Here is a 19,212-nt window from a genome sequence, read left to right on the forward strand (position 1 = left end):
GAAATTATGAAATAAGTAGTACAAACAATGATGATATTACATGGTAATTTATGAAGGCCAAAAATCATGAATTGGTGCTGAAATTGCTTAAATGTTAACATCACATGAACTCTATTAGATTTAATTCTAAGTGTTACATAGCTGATCCAGGATTATTTTTATATCTTCATCTTGCCAATCCTCACAACATCTCTGTATTTTGAGTGTTCACAGGTTTGTACCTTGATGAAATTGAAGAAGTTCGATAAAAGTTTTATTTCTTTGTTTTATCAATCCTCAAATCTCTTTATATTTTGAGTGTTCATAGGTTTGTGGCTTGATGAAATTTTACTAATGGTTAACTTTAAATTTTTCAAAACTTTCCCTTTCAAGCTTTGTTATACATACAACTCCTGCTGTCAGAGTATGTTATTTAACAGTTTTCACTAAATGAAATGAAAACTTCTTGCAAGTAATTGTTTGAGTTGACAGAAATGTTGTGGTTCATTCTCTAATTGTTTTTCATAACATGTAACCAATGACAGCTTTTCCAAACATCTGTACAGAAATTCAGTAATGGTGGTAAAATAAAGAAAGACAAGATTTCTGAAACCTATCATTTCCATCCAAGTTATGTTTACTCAAGATGATTTTTTTTCCTTACGTGACTTTATTCAGTCACCAAAGTGTAAAGTCATACTGCATCCATTATCAGAAACCATTCCATTGGAAGTAGACATTTGTTGTACAAATGTGACCAAGGCTTCCGTATTGTTTGGAAGAAACTAAATTTGCACAATTTTAAATAATAAATGTAATCTGTAATCTAAAACGATTATAACAGAAAGAGAAAATATTTCTAGTTTTACTGTGTTATTATGTTTATAATATTACACATTCTACTTGAAAAAAAAAAAATTATTTACAATAATGATATTATTACAGGTTTTGGAATATTATTTTAGAATAGATAAAATTACTTAACTCAGTATCAGTAAATATTTTATTCTGGGATTCTGTTGAAAGAAATATGTTTTATATAATACAGAAAAGGGCTACATTTTAACACATGTGAACAGTACATCATAATACACATGACAGTGATAAAAGTAATGGATAGACACAGATTTTACACTGCATCCTAAATATGTAATTATAAATTATTGCCAGTAATAAATTACAGGCTGTTCACTTGTTCACTGTGTAGATTACCTGTCCATTTTGAAATATTGTGACCAGTAAAAAAAAACTTATGGTTTATGTTTTGTTTGGTTTAATACAAACAATCATTTTATGTAATTCTCTCTGCCACTAAAATTAATAGTTAAAATTTGTGAACTAATAATTTTGCTTCTATGGAAATTGTTTAGATTTGAAAATTTGCAGAAATACATTTTCTTCCTTTTTGTGTATGTGCATCCACTCGAGGTATCTTGATCCTTAATTTTCTGTTACATACTTATCTAAGTGTATAAGATAAAAATCTTGTATTTATAATGCACAAAGTACATGTCAATATTTTTAATTGATTTTTGTACATTATTATTTCTTTTAATTACTTTAAATAGAATTGCTTTTGTATTAGTAGTTATTTTCTGATAATTTTTTTGTTTCAGATTTTTAGAACATAGTCAAGTAGCAACATTAAAATCAAATGAAACACCTCGACATAGCTATGAAAGTGAGTTGGCTACATTACATGAGATGATACAACAGGCTGTTTCTACACTTCTTACTGACCCACAGAATGTTGTTAAACAAACTTTAATTGAAAATGGAATCACAAAACTTTGTGTGTTTTTTGGGAAACAAAAAGGTTTGTACTTAAATTTGTAAATTTACTTAATAAGTAAATAATATATACGAGGTGCTACCCAAAAGTTCAGGGAATTTTACCATAAAAATAAAATAGCTTACCATAACTTATAATTTCCACTGTCTCCTTCAAAGTAATCCCCTTGGGCATTGATACAGTGATCCCAGCATTTTTCCCATGATTCCATGCATCCCTGGAAGTCTGCAGGTGTAAGTGTTCGAAGCACGTTCTGCTTTTCTTCCTGAATCTCCTCAATTGTGTTAAAACAATAGCCTTTAATATGAAACTTTATTTTCAGAAAGAGAATAAAAGTCATACGTGGCAAGGTGAGGCGAATAGGGTGGGTGGGGAATCACTACCTTCTTTTTGGAAGCCAAGAAATTCCGAACGGCTAGCAATGTGTGCGCGGGCGTGTTGTCATGGTGCAGAACCCAGCTGTTGTTACCCCGCAGATCTGAACGTTTGCGCCTAATGCTTTCACGTAATCGCTCCAAAACTTCACAATAGAACATCCCATTGACAGTTTGACCAAGAGAAACAAATTCCTTATGGATAATGCCTTTGATGTCAAAAAAAAACAATCATCATGGACTTCACGTTGCTGCGAACTTGGCGTGCTTTTTTTGGCCGTGGTGAACTTGGCGATTTCCACTGTGATGACTGCTGCTTAGTTTCAGGGTCATACCCGTACACCCAAGTCTCATCACCGGTTATGATGTTGGAGATGAAGTTACGGTCATCTCTTGCTGAATTTTTCAATTCACTACACACAGCTACATGATTTTGTTTCTGGTCGCTGTTCAACAGTCTCGGTACTAATTTTGCAGCAATGTGTCTCATGTTCAAATTGTCCAACAAGATGCATTGCACTGACCCATATGATGTTTGTACAATTGCACAAACATCACACCTCTCGCATTTTCACGATGTTTTCCGGTGTTGCGCTTGCTGGTCTTCCAGAACGCCCATCATCATCGACTGTCGTTCGTCCACTTTTGAATCGTTTGTACCACAAAAAAGTTTTACTTTTACTCATAGCATTGTCACCAAATGCTTCCACAAGCATGCGATGGGTTTCTGCACCAGTTTTTTTAAGCATGAAACAAAATTTGATGCAGGTTCTTTGCTCTTTAAAATCTGCCATTTAGAGCTTCGCCGAAGCAGTAAAACACAACCGCATGAAAGTCAACAATGCAGCCTCTCACCGTCACAGCTGTTGGTACACTGATTCACAAAGAGTACTGTTAGCCACATCTAGCGGCAGCAGGTCGTACCAGCAATGGTTCGTGTGCAAAATTCAACTTTCCTGAACTTTTGGGTAGCACCTCGTGTATATATATATATATATATATATATATATATATATTAAATTCTATAATATAAACCACCTAGTACAGAATATTGAGAAAGAGTATCTTACCTTAATTTTATAATTAAAGTGCTTTCACGGGATCCTGCATTCTCAATGGATTGAATTATTTATAATTAAACTGCATATTAAGAATTAAAAATATTAAAATGAAATATGTACATAGTGTAATGTTTGTTACTTTACTGTAATATTAAATTGAAAATTGCATATTAATTTATTGCTTGAGTGCTGTTATGAGTTACAATTTTTTTTTGTTTGAGGGAGACATTCTTATAAAAACTGCAGTAGGCACTTTATTACACTCATGTAATAAAGTAATACGCAATTTTATTGACTTACAGGTATAAAAACCCTGACAGGCGACTTGAGTTTATGCAATTTTATATAAAATATACTGATAATAAATAAGTTTAAAAAATTTTTTTAAACAATGGTTTTCTTTTAAAACGAAATTGCTCTAAAAAGTAGAAAGTAATTTTTCAGTGATTATATGTGCAAAATAATCAAAATAATTCTCAACATTTGTAAAAAGAAAACCATTGTACACTCATAAAATATTATCTTGTCTAATCATTTTAATTTATGTTCACATTTTTATCTTTATCTTTGTGGATGTTCACAAACACCTATTTGAATTCGTCAGTAATATTTTATGAGCACATAATGGTTTTCTTTTTACAAATGTTGAAAATTATTTTGATTATCTTATAATCAATGAAAAATTATTTTCTACTTCTTAGAGCAATTTTGTTTTAAAAGAATATCTTTGTTTTCAATTTTTATTTAAATTATTTATTATTTACTCTTTAGTCCCCTGGCTGCACTGTTCATTCAAATCTCATCAATTCATTCACATTGGTTTATAATTTTTTCTCATTCTATCTAACTCAACTGCATTATTGCGTGGTTTTTTCCAGTAAGCTTCATGTTATCAAATTCTTCAATCCTTAAATCATCAAGTGAGTAAACCCAACTACAGCAACGTATACGTTTAAAACTTTTTTGGTCAATGTTTAGTTCCTTACGAATATTACAACTGCTACTGTGCTGGTTTTTCTCAATTTTTTGCATGATTATATCAACATTTTGAATCATTAGCTGACCAGAGCAAGGTGCATCATCATTGATGTTAAAATTTTCAAATTGAAAACACATGAACCAGTTGTGACACCATTTCATATCTATAAACATCACAATTTTTTTTGGCAGCCTTAGTCGCATTCTTCCTTTTTTTGTAGCAAACTTTCAAAATTCATTGAACTTATTTACAAAAAATGATTTTGTTAAAATAACAAAAAAAAAGGATGACAAATGATTTTGTTATAGTAACAGAATTCATTTACTTATTATAACAAATCGGTTTGTCATCATAACAAAATCAGATAACTTACAGTAACAAATCAGTAACTATAGGTTATAGTAACAAATTCATTTTGTTATCTTAACAAAATCATTTCGCTGCTATAACAAACCCTTAGGTACCAAAACATATGATTTGTTATCCCTATGTAAACAAATAAATATATTTTCACAATGTACGCCATATTGGATTTAGAAGGATATTAAATATTCTATTGTATTGTCATCAGAACCAAAGTTGTGTGTAAAATTTCAGCTTGATTGGATAATGGGAAGTGTCATCAAATTTCAATTACTAAATTTGTTGACCTATAGAGGATTTCAAACATAGAAAACCATTGAAAAAGACAGTAAATAATAAATAATTTGTTGTCAGAAGAACAAAGGAGCCATGACTTAATTATTTAGAAAACATTCTACACAAATGGTTCCTGAATTTATCAGTTGTTCTTTAATGTGAACTTTATCTCAGAACATTGTTTAGCCTTCATTCAGTTCAGTAGTAAGAATTGATGTAGTTTACTTTTACCTGTACTTTTTTTTTTTGAATAACCATTTTAGAGGGTAAAATAAATCAACTTTGGTTATGCTTCCTTTGTGACCATACTTCTTTTATCCATTGAAAGTGACTTTCCTTGTAGTGTCCTCTTCCTTTCCTAAACTTGCTTTCTGAATTACCTGTCTAAAATGTATCTTGTCATTTACTATGTCTGTGTTGATTCTAATGTTCATCATGTCTTTTTCTGTTTCTGGAAACTATTGGGGGGCTAGGATTTGTAACTTCTTAGCAAGTCAAAGATCTGTTTAGTTAATCTCTTATCACCCAACCTAAGAAAAAATATATATATATGTTTAAAGAATTGTAATTGTCTTTTCCTCATAACATCTGTCAGCTTTTCAACTTTCGATTATAGTTCTTCATTTGGTCATAATTTGAATTCACTGTTACTTTTAAGTTCTAGTACTTTCCTGAGAATTCTCCTTTCGTTCTTTTGTAATTTTTCAAAATCTCCAATTCCAATTAGTTTAAGTGTTTCTGCTGCGCAAATTATTTTGGGTCTAACCACTGTTCGATAATGTCTCAGTTTTAGGTAAATTGCTGTATGCTTTTTTTGCAATTTTGTGATTTTTTTCTTGGGCATTTTCAAATGGATCTGTTATTAATGCCATATCTGCAAAAGCTAGGTAATCCACTCTGACCTTTTTTGAGTTCCTTCCAAGTTGTATGCCCATAATATTTATGGCTTTTTTTTTCAAATAACCCTTTTAGAGGGTACAATAAATTAACTTTGGTTTTGCTTCCTTTTTGCCCATACTTCTTTCACCCTTCGAGAATGTCATTCCTTCTCTTCTTGTGTCCATATTCTTCCACTGGTTGATCTTTTCCTTTCTTGAAAACCTGATTTCTGAATTTCCTGTCTAAAAAGTGTATATATGACTTTTCATCGTTCTCTAACTTCCTTTTCTAATGCCCAATAGTAAAAGAGGGGTGATAAACCATCTTCCTATCTTACACCTGATGTTATTTCAAAATTTTCTTAGAGTTCCCCATAAATTTTGCCTTAGATGTTGTGTTTCTTAAGCTTTAATTACTGATAAACATAATTTTTATTTCCTAACATGCAATATGATTTTAATCTGTTTTTTTATGCTGAAAACGAATGTGAACTCAGAATCTTTCTATAACCCACCATTTTTGAAAAAGTTTTAAATTTTAATTAAAGCATTTTTCAACATATAGTTACCATTTTAAGCTCCTATATTGTATTTTGTTAGCTCATTTTTTTATTGTTTAGCTTTGTTAACATAATTTGTAAGCTATAAATAAACAATACTAGACAAAAAATTAAATCATATCATAGTCACATATTATGATATCATATGTAATACTAAAGAGTGAGCCTTCATGGATAAGATTAATCATGTCTGTGCAAGTCAAAACATGTAGCTGAGAACATAGCTGTGTATTTTGAATTAAGCACTGGGTTTAGGAATGAATTACTCTTGTTCAGTCTTATTGCTTTCTTAAGTTTGTTAACAGTGCAGTGTCATAATGCCTCGAAATTGTGTAAATGATGTGGATGCCTTTTGTTATGTATGTGGTGAGTTTACTGTAAAATCAAATAGAAAAAACATTATACCTTTAATTAAAAAAGCATACCATTTGTACTTTCAGTGTAAAGTTGGTGATCAGGATAAGATGTGGCCTGCTCATATAGTATGCACTATATATGTTCTGTATATTTATGAGGATGGCTGAAAAGTACACTGAAGGCTTTGCCATTTTGTGTACCTATGGTTTGGCATGAACCAAAGGATCATCTAACATCGATTTTTACTTTTGTTTAACACGTGTGTCTGGAATTTCTAAAAAATCTAAAAATTTCTATCATTGCAATCTGCAATCAGGCCTGTACCTTACAGTGAAATTATTCCACTTCCTGAGCCACCTGTGAATGTTTCAAAAACAGTGATAAAGAATCAGGCAGTACTGATTTTGATTTTGAATTATCTTCCAATAAGCCATATCTTATACCACAAGGTGAATTACCTTGTGATATAAGATTTAAATGTAAGGGATTTAAATTTATCAAAAAAATCAAACTGAACTGTTAAGATCAAGACTACAAGGTTGGAATTTACTTAAAAAATTCTGGGCTTTTGAAGCCAACAAAAAGAACTTTCACAGCACCTTATTGATGAAAATAATTTGGTTTACTGCGCAAATATTGATGAGCGTATGTTGCACTTAGGACAAGTTCATAAACCTGAGGACTGGCGCCTTTTCATAGATTCGTCCAAGTATCGTAAAAGTGGTTCTACTACACAACGGTAATGAATATCCTTTGATACCAATTGCTTATGGTATTAATTTGAAAGAGACATACAATGTGATGAAAGACATGCTTGAAAAAATAAATTATAAAAAACATAGCTGGAACGTATGTTGTGATTTGAAAGTTATAGTTATTTTTTTTAGGCATGCAGTTAGGCTATACTAAGTACATGTGTTTTCTTTGCGAATGGGACAGCCGAGCTAGGGATATACATTATGTTACCAAAGAGTAGAAAAAACAGAGACAACTTAACTCCAAATAGAAAAAATATTCCTCATGAGCCCTTAGTTCAACCCAAAAAAAAATTTTATATTTTGTCATATCCATATCAAGCTAGGACTAATGAAAAATTTTGTAAAAGCAATGAAGAAGGATAGTCCCGGACTTTTGTGCATCAGGCAGAAATTTCAAAATGTAAGTGAAGGAAAAACTAGATGGAATATTTGTTGGTCCTCAAGTAAGAGAGTTGGTCAAACATGATCTATTTAACTCACTGTTAAATAATGTTGAAAGTGCAGCTTGGGCTTCATTTAAAGACGTTTGCAAAATGTTTCTTGGCAAACAAAATCCAACAATTACCACGATATTGTTAATCAACTTCTTACGAAAATACATTTCCTCCACTCAAATCTGGATTTTTTGCCGGGCAACCTTGTAGACGTAAGTGACGAACACAGTGAACGTTTCCACCAAGACATATCAGTGATGGCATTTGTCCACCTTGATGATAGAGTATTTGTTTCCCAGATTTCTTATTCCTGTCAGACCCTTTATCACATTCTCACTAGAATATTTCTATTGCTCCGCAGTTACATTGTCTTCTCTAGATGCTTTGTTAGTTTTAATTTTGTTTATGATTTCTTGAATTTTATCAGAAGTTGGTAGCTTTTAATCTGCTTGGCTTAGAATGGTGTTTTCAAAATTAAAGTTTTCTTGTGTGGGGTTGCAGTTGTTCAGTTTTTGAAGTATTTTGCAAGCATTTTCTGTCTTAGTATATGCCATTTTGAGTGTTTCTGGATCTCTAAAATGTAAAACTTGGCAGTGTGTATTGTATTAAGTTAGTTTTGAATGTTTTTTAAAAGTTCCTTGTATTGTTCTTTGTATTGTTTTTCTTAAACTCCAATTCTATTGAAGTTAGTTGATTTTTTAGATCTAGTCTGACTCTTGCATGTTAAGACCCTTAGATGTTACTTTCTATAAAGTCTTTCCTGTTCTTATTTTTATTTGCACTTCAGATGTACCAGGCTTTTTGTCTTGTGAGAACTAGTTCATTACATTCTACCATGCATGTTTATGTTTTTTTTTTTTAAGGAGAATGGTGTCTTCTGTTGTCTTTATTATGTGTTTTTGGAATTCTTCCCAATTTTTGGACATTCTTTTTCCAAAAGGGATCTAAAACTATTTTCCTTAGTTAATTTTTGTGTGACAAACTTTTTAGGGTGGTATTGAATTATTTTCCTACTTATTGGTATAATTTTGAACTTAATTATTGAAATGACTAAATGATGTTAGTCTAAACTGGCACTTTTAGCAACTTTGAGATTGAGTATCTCCATTGCAGAGTGTTTGTAGCCACATGATCAAGTTGTTTTTCATCACAGACTAGGTTTAGTAATACCCATGTAGTTTGTATCCTGGGGAATTGGGGAATGTTTTAAAGAACGTAAATTTTAGTTCTATGCCATGTTCTTTATACAGGCCTAGCAGTCATTCCCCATTCATATTAATTCTTTTATGTGCAGGGGACCTGCCTACTATTACCTATGTTGACATTCTTTACCGATTTGTGCATTAAAGTCCTCAAGTAGTACAGGATTATCATAAAAGATTGGTGCAGTTTTGAACATGGTTTAAATTAAAACAGAATTACTTACAGTTTATGTTTTTTATTTTTCAAATTTGTTGTCTCAAACATTTTTTACATAATTAATAAATTTCAATATGTGCGCCCTTAGTCGCTCGACAAATGTCCAAACGATACTCAACTTCTCTCCAAACATTAGTTAACATTTCTTCATTAATCAGTTGTTATTGCTTCATTAATCCTGTTTTTTAAGTGGTTTAGGTCGCAAATTTTTTGTCTATAAACAACGCTTTTGATGTACCTCCACAAGAAAAAGTCACAAGGTGTCAGGTCTGGACTCCTTGGGGGCCAAAGTATGGGTCCTTGCCGACCTATCTACCGATCTCCAAATTTTTCGTTCAAAGCGTCCGTGACCAATGCATTGAAGTGCGGGGGAGCACCATCTTGTTGGAAATGAAGTTGATGAATGTTTTCGAGTTCATCCAGCTGAGGAAAGCAATAATCGGTTAACATGTCAAGATACACAACTCCATTAATTGTTTTTTCAGCAAAGAAGAAAGGCCCTATTACACGATTTTTCATCACACCACACCAAACATTAATTTTAGGCAAATCGCGTTGTTTCTCAATAATTGCGTGTGGGTTTTCAGAGCCCCATATTCATGAATTGTGTCTGTTAACACATCCATTCACGTGGAATGTAGCTTCGTCCGTAAAAATTATATCGTCAAAAAATGATTCATTTTCACTTATTCTGTCCAACATTTCAACAGCGAAATTGTAACATTTTACACCATCATCGGGTTTCAATTTCTGCAATATCTGGATTTTATAAGCGTGTAATTTCAGTTTTTTACGTAAAACTTTCTGAACTGTTGATTTTGGAATAAATAAATTTGACGCTTCGACGGGGGATGGACCTCCCAGGACTTCTAATTGCCGATTGTCTAATTAGTTCAACCATTTCGTCTGGTACACTTGGTCTGCTGGTTGTTTCTGTTTCTTAACCGATCCAGTTTCTTCGAATTGTTTGAACCAACGTGTTATGTTATTTTTGTGTAGCGGATCTCTTCCGAATTCACGTCGAAACGCACGTAATTAAAATTACGGATTTTAATTCAGCCATCAATAAAAAACACTTTGCTTTGTCTTTATCCGAGAACATAGTAACTCACTAAACTCACCGCAACAACAATACAAGAACTGACGTTGTGGTTACAACTTCTAATAAACAAACTTTTGGGTTGGAGGTTTTCAGGGATACCAATATAACATCTAGAAATTTCCCTACAATCTTCCTATGAATTACTGAAACCGCACCATTCTTTTATGATAACCCTGTATAATGGTATTTTTAGATGGAACTTGGTCTAAAGTATTTCTGAGTATTTGCCAAAACTTTTCTATTTGTTCATTTTGCGTTCTGTTCTTGTTCATTGATACTTTTTTATTTACAATAGTATAAATTTTCTTAATTGATTTAAAGGTTAGTATAGAAAGTCTGTCATTAATGGATTTAAATTCTATTGTTGATTTTAATATGCTTTTATTTAAAATGAATCCTGTTCCAAATTGTGATACATTCTTCATTATTCTCTTTCCTGGTTTTCTTTTAAGGATCCTAAATCCTTCAGAATCAAAAAGGTGTTCATCCATATATCTTATTTCTTGAAGTGCAGTTATCATAATACTTTTCTTTCTTAGGAAATCTGTTTAAGTTTTATATTTATTTCCTGCTTTTAAGAGTGAGTTTTCATTAAAAGTGGCTAGGTAGTTTATGTTTTTGTGATTAATTTTATACAGTTGTTAAATGCAGGCTTCCAAATGCTCTGATTCATGCTTGGCACATTGTTGTTGGCCCCCAGAATCCAAATGCCTGCTTTTCATTTCCTTGGAAATAGCAAATTGACTACTGCCTGGAGTAAAATCTCTAACAAAGTGCACATCCGTATTGATTTTTTGTTTGGTTAGAGGAACAAGTCCCCTAAAGATGCATCTTGAGATTGTTATCTCTGAGGAGAAATTTCCAGCTGCACCTCTGGTGAACAGACGCTAACACTTTGCTGCTTGCTGCGAATCAGATGTAAAGTGAATTTGAGGCGTTGTTTTGGTTCCTGGTGGTATTTTATTTCCCACCTACCCTGCATATTTGCTGGGCATTCCCCTATCGCCAAATGGGGATGCACCAGATGGGTGATGAAAACCCCTCACTGGTCTGTACTTTTTATTATAAAAATATACATGTGTGTATGAGCATGTGCATGCTTATCCTTTTTCTATAAGGAAAGAAGCACCCATATATAAAATTTCCCCAACATTTTTTTAGAAAAGAAGTTTACCTTCACTATCACAACACTACCAAAAACAGAAAAAGAACTATCAAAAACACACTGATTAGACAGTATTTCAAAGCTTTGAAATCATCTGTAGAAACAGAACTTCCTAAAAAAATATTAACCTAAACATTGCAAATTTTCCTTATAGCATATAAAAATCAAGAGCTAAGCTTCAGTTGAATTATTTAAAATTTACGCTTGCGCTAGACATGATGAAAATGACATAATAAATGTAGTGCAGATTAACTGATCACATAAGCTATTTGATCACATATGAAAGGGTTTTTATAACCACACTAACATTTACTAAAACCAGTATCACGAGTAACTTCACCTTTTTTTTTAAAATTAATTCACCATATAATTTCAAAGCTTTTGTATGGGAATACAAAATGGAAATTTTATAATACATGAAAAATGCCATGGCTGATCAAGATTTGAACCCAGGATCTTTAGGATGAAAGGCTGAGACACTACCTTTCGATCATAGAAATTGGCACTTCTAAAGAAACTATTTAATTAACTTCAGAAAAAAATCTTTCAGTAAGCACTGTTTTACATAATTTGAAAGTTAGTCGATAATAACTTTTAAAAAGTGTTCACATTTTGTCACGCCAGTCAATGAATATCATAATACTATTAATGAAATGAATGTTAAGAAAAGTTAAATGAAAGTGAACAAGTTAAAACTGTTATAGGATGTTGTCATATTTTTGCAAGAGGTAGTAAAAATAATTACTCAGCATTCACATTATACAGAGATCAGTGACATATAGTTTTCTGTTTGTTTTTTTTTTAAGTAGATTGCATTGACCTCTGAGCACTTAACCCATTGTGTCCACCAGTCCTGGAAAACATGCTGGAATACATTTTTTGATATTGTCTTCAGGACTACCTCCACCTTCTTCAGAATAGATATTGAGAATCCATTGATACGCTTCCTGTAGGTAGAAGAAAGCAAATCAGGGTGTTTTTGTCATGTATTCAGACAGTGTTCAAAAATTTCTCATAGTACTCTCCAATAACTGTTTTATGCAGGGCACTTCATATTGGTAAACTATTCCATAATAGTAGAAGAAGAAAATCTCATTTATCCTGCAACAGGTTAACTTTGGGTTTCTTTAACAACATTGGAGTTGCTCTCCAGTTTGTATTTGCCTTTTTGCTTTAGCGATCGTAATAGTGAAGCCAATTCCTTTATCAGTAATGATAAAATTAGCTGGTTACCACATGTTGAAGCTCTTCATCACCTCCACTTCATAAGTAAGCTTCTTTTCAGAAATTATCAGCCTCAGTAACTATTTACCAGGCACATTTCTTGTTCAATTATCAAGCAGAATGGTGAAGGTACTATCATGAGATATGTATAACATGTTTCCTAGTCCATCTATTGTTATGTAACCATTTCTCTGAACAACCTGCGATAATCAGGCTTTCTTTCATTATGACAGCTGTAGTACCTGGACTTCCTGGACTACTTTGCATTGTGATTGAAACACTCCCTCCTTCTGAAACTGTTTAAACTGAAATGCAATTGATTGTGGAAGAAATTCTTCACCATGTCTGTTGTAACATTTTATATGTTAATGATCCAGCAGCGGCTAATAGGTGCAAAGATTGACAGGAGGACAATCAGACCTCTGACTGCCTGTATCTCACTATGAGCAGTTGTCACATTTAAGGGCTTGCCCAACCAAGTAGTAGATATCAGCAAGTAAGTAGATAGATTAGCTTAGCTTATCTTATTTACTTAGGGAAGTATTGGCGAAGATGTCAATTGTAGATTCTGGAGAGTCTAAGGGAAAACCCAGGCAGATTAGAAATGAAGAGGTCATATGTTTCAAGGGGAGTGGAGGATGTTGCTCTCTTTTCCACCAATGTCAAAAGCCAAGCTACTTCGCCCACCCTGCTTATCTTTAAGCAGGGTGACCACCTTGCAGGTACGACCACTTGGGTACCAAAAAGTAGTCTGATTAGTGATTTCATTAAGGCTGGTAGTTTTGTCTCTTTAGTAGCACAATTTGAGGAATAATTTGATCAGCTGCTTGGTTTCTTGAAGGCCCTTGAAGCACTTTTGCAGTAATTCACAGATGAGATCCCAAGATTTAATGAATTTAAGACAATGTTCTCTGCTTTGGTAAACAGATTTGAGGCGCTTGCCTTAAGCCTAGTGAAGTTAGAGGTAGTTTCTGTACTGATACCAGTGCTTGTACCTGTTAGGGCAGAAACGCTATGCTGAGGTGCTTAAAGGCAAGCACAAGGCCAGGTTAACCCACAAGGAGCCAGTGGTCATCTTCCTGAACAGGAAGGAGGACTCTACAAAAACAATTAAGGAAATTAGAGAGAAATTTCAGATTGTCCTTCTATGCAAGAGGTCAAATTTGAGAATTAAGAACATAAAGGATACTAGGAAAGGTCTGGTAGCGGATGAGAAAGAGATAGTTGAGTCATTTCAGAATCTGTTGCTAGTAAAACATTGGAGGCCAAGGTGTAACAGAGACATAAAAGGAGGCCTCAAGTAATTGTGTGTATGTTATAAATTGTCACCTGCCTGAGGAGGTGTCCTTGTATCTCATACAGAAGCAAAACAACTTTGATGAGGTGACATTCAAGTCTGAGTGGAGGTTTTTGTTCAAAACTGGTAAAAGAGATACCCAAAGGTATCATAGTGTATTTGAAGTTGGGTCTACTCACATACGGTCAACACATACGGGGTGCTACCCAAAAGTTTGGGGAATTTGAATTTCACACGCGGACCATTGCTGGTACGACCTGCTGCTACTAGATGTAGCTAACAGTACTCTTTGTGAATCAATGTTCTAACAGCTGTGACTGTGAGAGGCTGCATTGTTGACTTTCATGCGGTTGTGTTTTACTGCTTCGGCAAAGTTCTAAATGGCAGATTTTAAAGAGCAAAGAACCTGCATCAAATTTTGCTTCACGCTTAAAAAAACTGGTGCAGAAACCCATCGCATGCTTGTGGAAGCATTTGGTGACAATGCAATGAGTAAAAGTAAAACGTTTTTGTGGTACAAATGATTTAAAGATGGACGAACGGCAGTTGATGACGATGAGCGTTCAGGAAAACCATCAATAAGCACAACATCGGAAAACATCGCAAAAGTGCGAGAGGCTATTGTTGCAGATCATAGACAAACAATCCATGATGTTTGTGCAATCGTACAAATGTCATATGAGTCTGTGCAACGCATCTTGTTGGACAATTTGAACATGAGACGCATTGCTGCAAAATTCATACCGAGACTGTTGAACAGCGACCAGAAACAAAATCGCGTAGCTGTCTGTAGTGAATTGAAAAATTCAACCAAAAAATTCCCCACCCACCCTATTCGCCTGACCTTGCCCTGTACGACTTTTTTCTCTTTCCGAAAATAAAATTTCAATTGAAAGGCTGTCGTTTTAACACAATTGAGGAGATTCAGGAAGAAGCATAGAATGTGCTTCGAACACTTACACCTGCAGACTTCCAGGAATCATGGGAAAAACGCTGGGATCACTGTATTAATGCCCAAGGGGATTATTACTTTGAAGGAGACAGTGGAAATTATAAGTTATGGTAAGCTATTTTATTTTTATGGTAAAATTCCCCGAACCTTTGGGTAGCACCTCGTATGTCACTAAGGATAGGTTGTTTGTGAATTTCTCTTCTTGTAGAGTCAGACAATACATTGATGTTCAGAGATGTTTAAAGTGTTGTAGATTTGGTCATAGGACAAAATTCGGTCAATATGCTTCACTCTGTGCACATTGTGAGGACAAGGTCATAAGCATGAAGAGTGACCTAAAAAGCTCCTACTTGTGTAAATTGCAGAAGGTTGCTCAAGAGTTGCAAGTGCTCCATCTATAGTAAGGACTGTGGACTGAATCAATTCAGGTGGACTGAATCTAATGGCCATTACACACATGGTATTTTTCCTGATGTGAGAAGTATGCAGGTTATTAGGTGGATTTCCCCCAGTCAGCACATTACACAATTTTTTTTTGGAAATGGTGCTTTTCAAGATAAGTTGGCTAGATTTGATGGAGATTAATTCTGTCCATAGTGTAGGACCATTCATGATGTGAGCTATGTCTTATTTGTTTGCCTCAGGTACGAAGCTGAACATACCAAAGTAGTTAGAGAGCTTGCAAGGATTAACTCTTGTTTTGACCTGCAAGTTACTTAGAAAACTGAAAGTGAATGGAACATAGTTGCTGGCTTCCTGAAATTCTTAGCCCTGCAGAAGATGGCTGAGCGGGTCTGTTGCTGTTATAGATGTATAGATAGAAAAGCAACCTGGGTGCTTACTTTGCCAAGATAGGTCATTAAGCCCCAGTTAGCTGAGATATTCGCTGTTAGGATGAGAGTGGATGTGTGGAGAACTCTGTGTTGGAGCTGCAGTGTTGAAGGGTCCTAGGCACCTTGACCTTGCTTCAGAAAGTGGACTAGTGCAGAAAGTGATAGAGTGTGTTTTTATTAGAAGCATAGTAAATTTGTGAATTTGGTCTTGATTTTTAAGTAAACCAAGAGAACTTAGAGTAAATTGAATTTAGAACAAAATTGTTGTGATCAACACTTGTTTTGTTGGTATGAAAATAGTATTTTTGGTGTTTTAAAGACTCAATCAGGTAATGATCTGAATGCCTCTGTCAAGGGGTTTGCATCAGTGGGATCTTGACAGAGGCTAAACTGATGACTGTGATGTATTAATCAGGTTTAGAGGGTCGAAAAGATGACCTCTGGTAAAGCCAATCAGGACTAGAAATGGAAGGGGTGGTGTGACAGCTGGAATCATCACAGGGTATCTTTCCCTTCGGGGGTCAGAATGTAAAATTTTGTAAGCTTCTGTGGTGGCTTTCTTCAGACAGACTCAAAACATAAGCTACAAACAGCTGAACATCTTGAACAGATTCAATTTTCTATTTGTAACTGTCAACGACTATTATTTTTGGTATTATACTGCTGTCAGACACATGCACTTAAATCTTTCTTAAGATGCGTGCACTTTTCCACAAGAACTGGCTTTCTTATTATTTCTTGGCTTTCTCATCCTTTCTCAATCAAGTGATTGAGAGTACAATTTGCATACAACTCGATCAATAGTTGTATACTAATTGTTACACACTGTTGATTTCATCCAAGCCTAACAACAAAGAGCAAAATGTTTGTTTTAAGTTTTAATTTAACTATTTTGAGGGAATAAATGGTAATAAGCATTGAAATTTCTTGTTTGTGCTATGATTAAGCAATAGAGTGTGTTCAGTTTGATCAACTCAAACCTTTCTCTGTTCTAAAAATATCACAAATTATCACACTTTTCCTATCATCAAATGGTTATCTGTTCTGAGGGCAGGTTTGTTGCCCCATATCTGTGTCATTCATTCCTAGTTAATCTTTTAATCCCCCCCCCATACTCTGAAGAGGGAGCTATCTTTTATAGCTCCCTCTTCCTTGTAGATTGTATATAATTTGTACTCTTTTCTAGCCTTTTCTTTGCACTTTCCACTGTTTTAATCAGCTCTCCTCCTGTCACAAAATATCTCAGCCAGTTAAGTTATCCTATTCTTTATTTCTATAATTAAGCTTCATTCTCTCCTCTTCATTTTTGCTTTTCAGTCTTTCTGATCATGTAATTTTCTCCACTCCCCTTTATTACCACATTTCTAATAATAACTCCAGCCTCTCTTTTTTCCTACTCTGTGTTACACACCCGTATAGATATATACTCCTCGCATAATGTTTCGCAAGACTCTTATTCAGTCTTACCGCATAATAACATTTTGTATTTAATGTTTCCTTATTACTTTTGTTTTTCTAATTTATTTTCCTATGTTTTTTAATAAGCTATATTATTTTATTACTGTATAAATTGTATTTATTCTTTGTTATATATTACAGCTAATGATATATTATTATCACATATGATAACATTCCTTAATGATAAAGAAGATAAAAATTTGAGAAGTTCATTCTTTGACTGTATTGTGGGCGTTGCAGCATATATTGGTGTACACAGTTCTCCTATCTTGACACCTCTGTTACAACAGGTTATTCTAATTTTAATTTATTCTTTAGTTTTTTGTAGTGTATTTATCTATTTTTGTTTATTATTTGTTTGTTTCTAGGTTTTAATATATTGCATGTCACATGCTGCCTTAACTATCTGAAATTTATGTCTCTTTAAAAAGAGATAGCTTATTTGGTTTTTATTAATTTAATTTTAGAAAAAATTCTCCTTTTAATAAAATAGGATCTCTGATCTTACTAAAATTTGTATGGTTTTTTTATTGCAAAGAAGTATCTAAAAAAATAACTATATAATTTTTCAAAACTTTCACACCAATACAAATCCGTTATTTATAAAGCTAAGAATGTGTTTTATAAAAAGATAATGATCATTATAATAGTTATTAATTTTTATGAACTTTGACTTGCACATATACAGAATATATATAAGCTTTGGTATATTTATAAATTGTTTCTGACAGTAACATCTCTATTGCTTTCTTATTGTTCATTATCAAGGAAAGAAACACGCCCAAGAGGCTTACCAAGAAAGTGGTTTGATTTCACATATGCTCAGGATTCTTTTGAAAACTTTGAACAGATGTAAAAAAAAATTGAAACAGAAAAATCCAAGTGGATTCAGGAGGCAAAGAGACACAAGCAATGAGTTTTAAAAGATAAAGATTTAAGTTGTTAAAAGATAAAGGAATAGATGTATGGTTATAAATATAGACAAAGCAACAAATTGAATAAGCTAATGGAAATAAAATAAGATTTCTCTTATTCAGAATAATGGGGAACACATATACTTAAAGATTTAGGGTACAGAAAAATTCAGAACATGAGAAAAATATATTTTTTTCTCATTAGTGTGTATATTTATTTTACATTACTTTAAATTACATCACAATGTATGTGATGTATAGTTAATTAATTGCGCTCCACCTAAATAAAGCTTACTGTCTGGTACTGCAGTGAGATTTCCAACAACAAGAGGGTATCAAAACATTTTGAGACTATCTTTGTTGATAAAAAACTACTTTATTTATCTACATGTACACACTGTCACTTTCAAAGTAGTTTCTTTGCACAGCAATACAGAATTTCCAATGTTCTTGCCTCTTCTGGAATATGTCCTGGAAGTCCACATCTCGAAGTGTGCAAGGATTTTCTGCAATTTGTACTGGATCTTCACAGTGGTGTCAAAACAGCGTCCTTTAAGCTGGAATTTCAATTGCAGGAAGAGGGTGAAATCTACAGTAGCAAAATCTGGAGAGTGTAGCACGTGCAGAAGTGAGATCATGTTGTGTCTTGCAAGAAACTCATGTATGAGAAGAGAACGGTGACAGGGTGCATTGTCGTCATGGAGTATCCAATTTTTTGCTTGCCGCAGTGCAGCTCTTTTCAACAGTTTGACAAACTCAAAATTCACAAATTATAAAAACAATTTACTTTAATGTAATTATAGAATCAAATACCAACTAAAGATGTGGGATCCCATGAAAATCGATTTTTGGAATTAATATTTACTGTGTCTTGGTGGTTTAAATTTCATTTAATATTATATATATACACTCGTATACTACCATATTATAATATGACAGTGTTATATCTTATCAGGCCAAGATGCTGTGGTTAGTTGATCTTATTGATGCTACTGCCATATGATCATTTTATATTGGAATATTTTTTTCTTTCTTGT

The 19,212-nt window shown here is 33.4% G+C and overlaps 1 protein-coding gene across 5 annotated transcripts in view; it reads left to right on the plus strand.

Moving 5' to 3' along the window:
* Vps15 (vacuolar protein sorting 15) overlaps nt 1-19,212 on the plus strand; it is a 173,388-nt gene that overhangs the window by 91,973 nt on the left and 62,203 nt on the right. For all 5 annotated transcript variants that reach the window (XM_075353770.1, XM_075353774.1, XM_075353769.1 and 2 more), the window contains exons 13-14: nt 1,596-1,795; nt 17,403-17,551. In XM_075353770.1, the coding sequence (XP_075209885.1) occupies nt 1,596-1,795; nt 17,403-17,551 (349 nt within the window). The remainder of the gene's footprint in view (nt 1-1,595; nt 1,796-17,402; nt 17,552-19,212) is intronic.

Source organism: Lycorma delicatula, chromosome 1 (genome assembly GCF_047948215.1).
Source record: "Lycorma delicatula isolate Av1 chromosome 1, ASM4794821v1, whole genome shotgun sequence".
Lineage (NCBI taxonomy): Eukaryota > Metazoa > Arthropoda > Insecta > Hemiptera > Fulgoridae > Lycorma > Lycorma delicatula.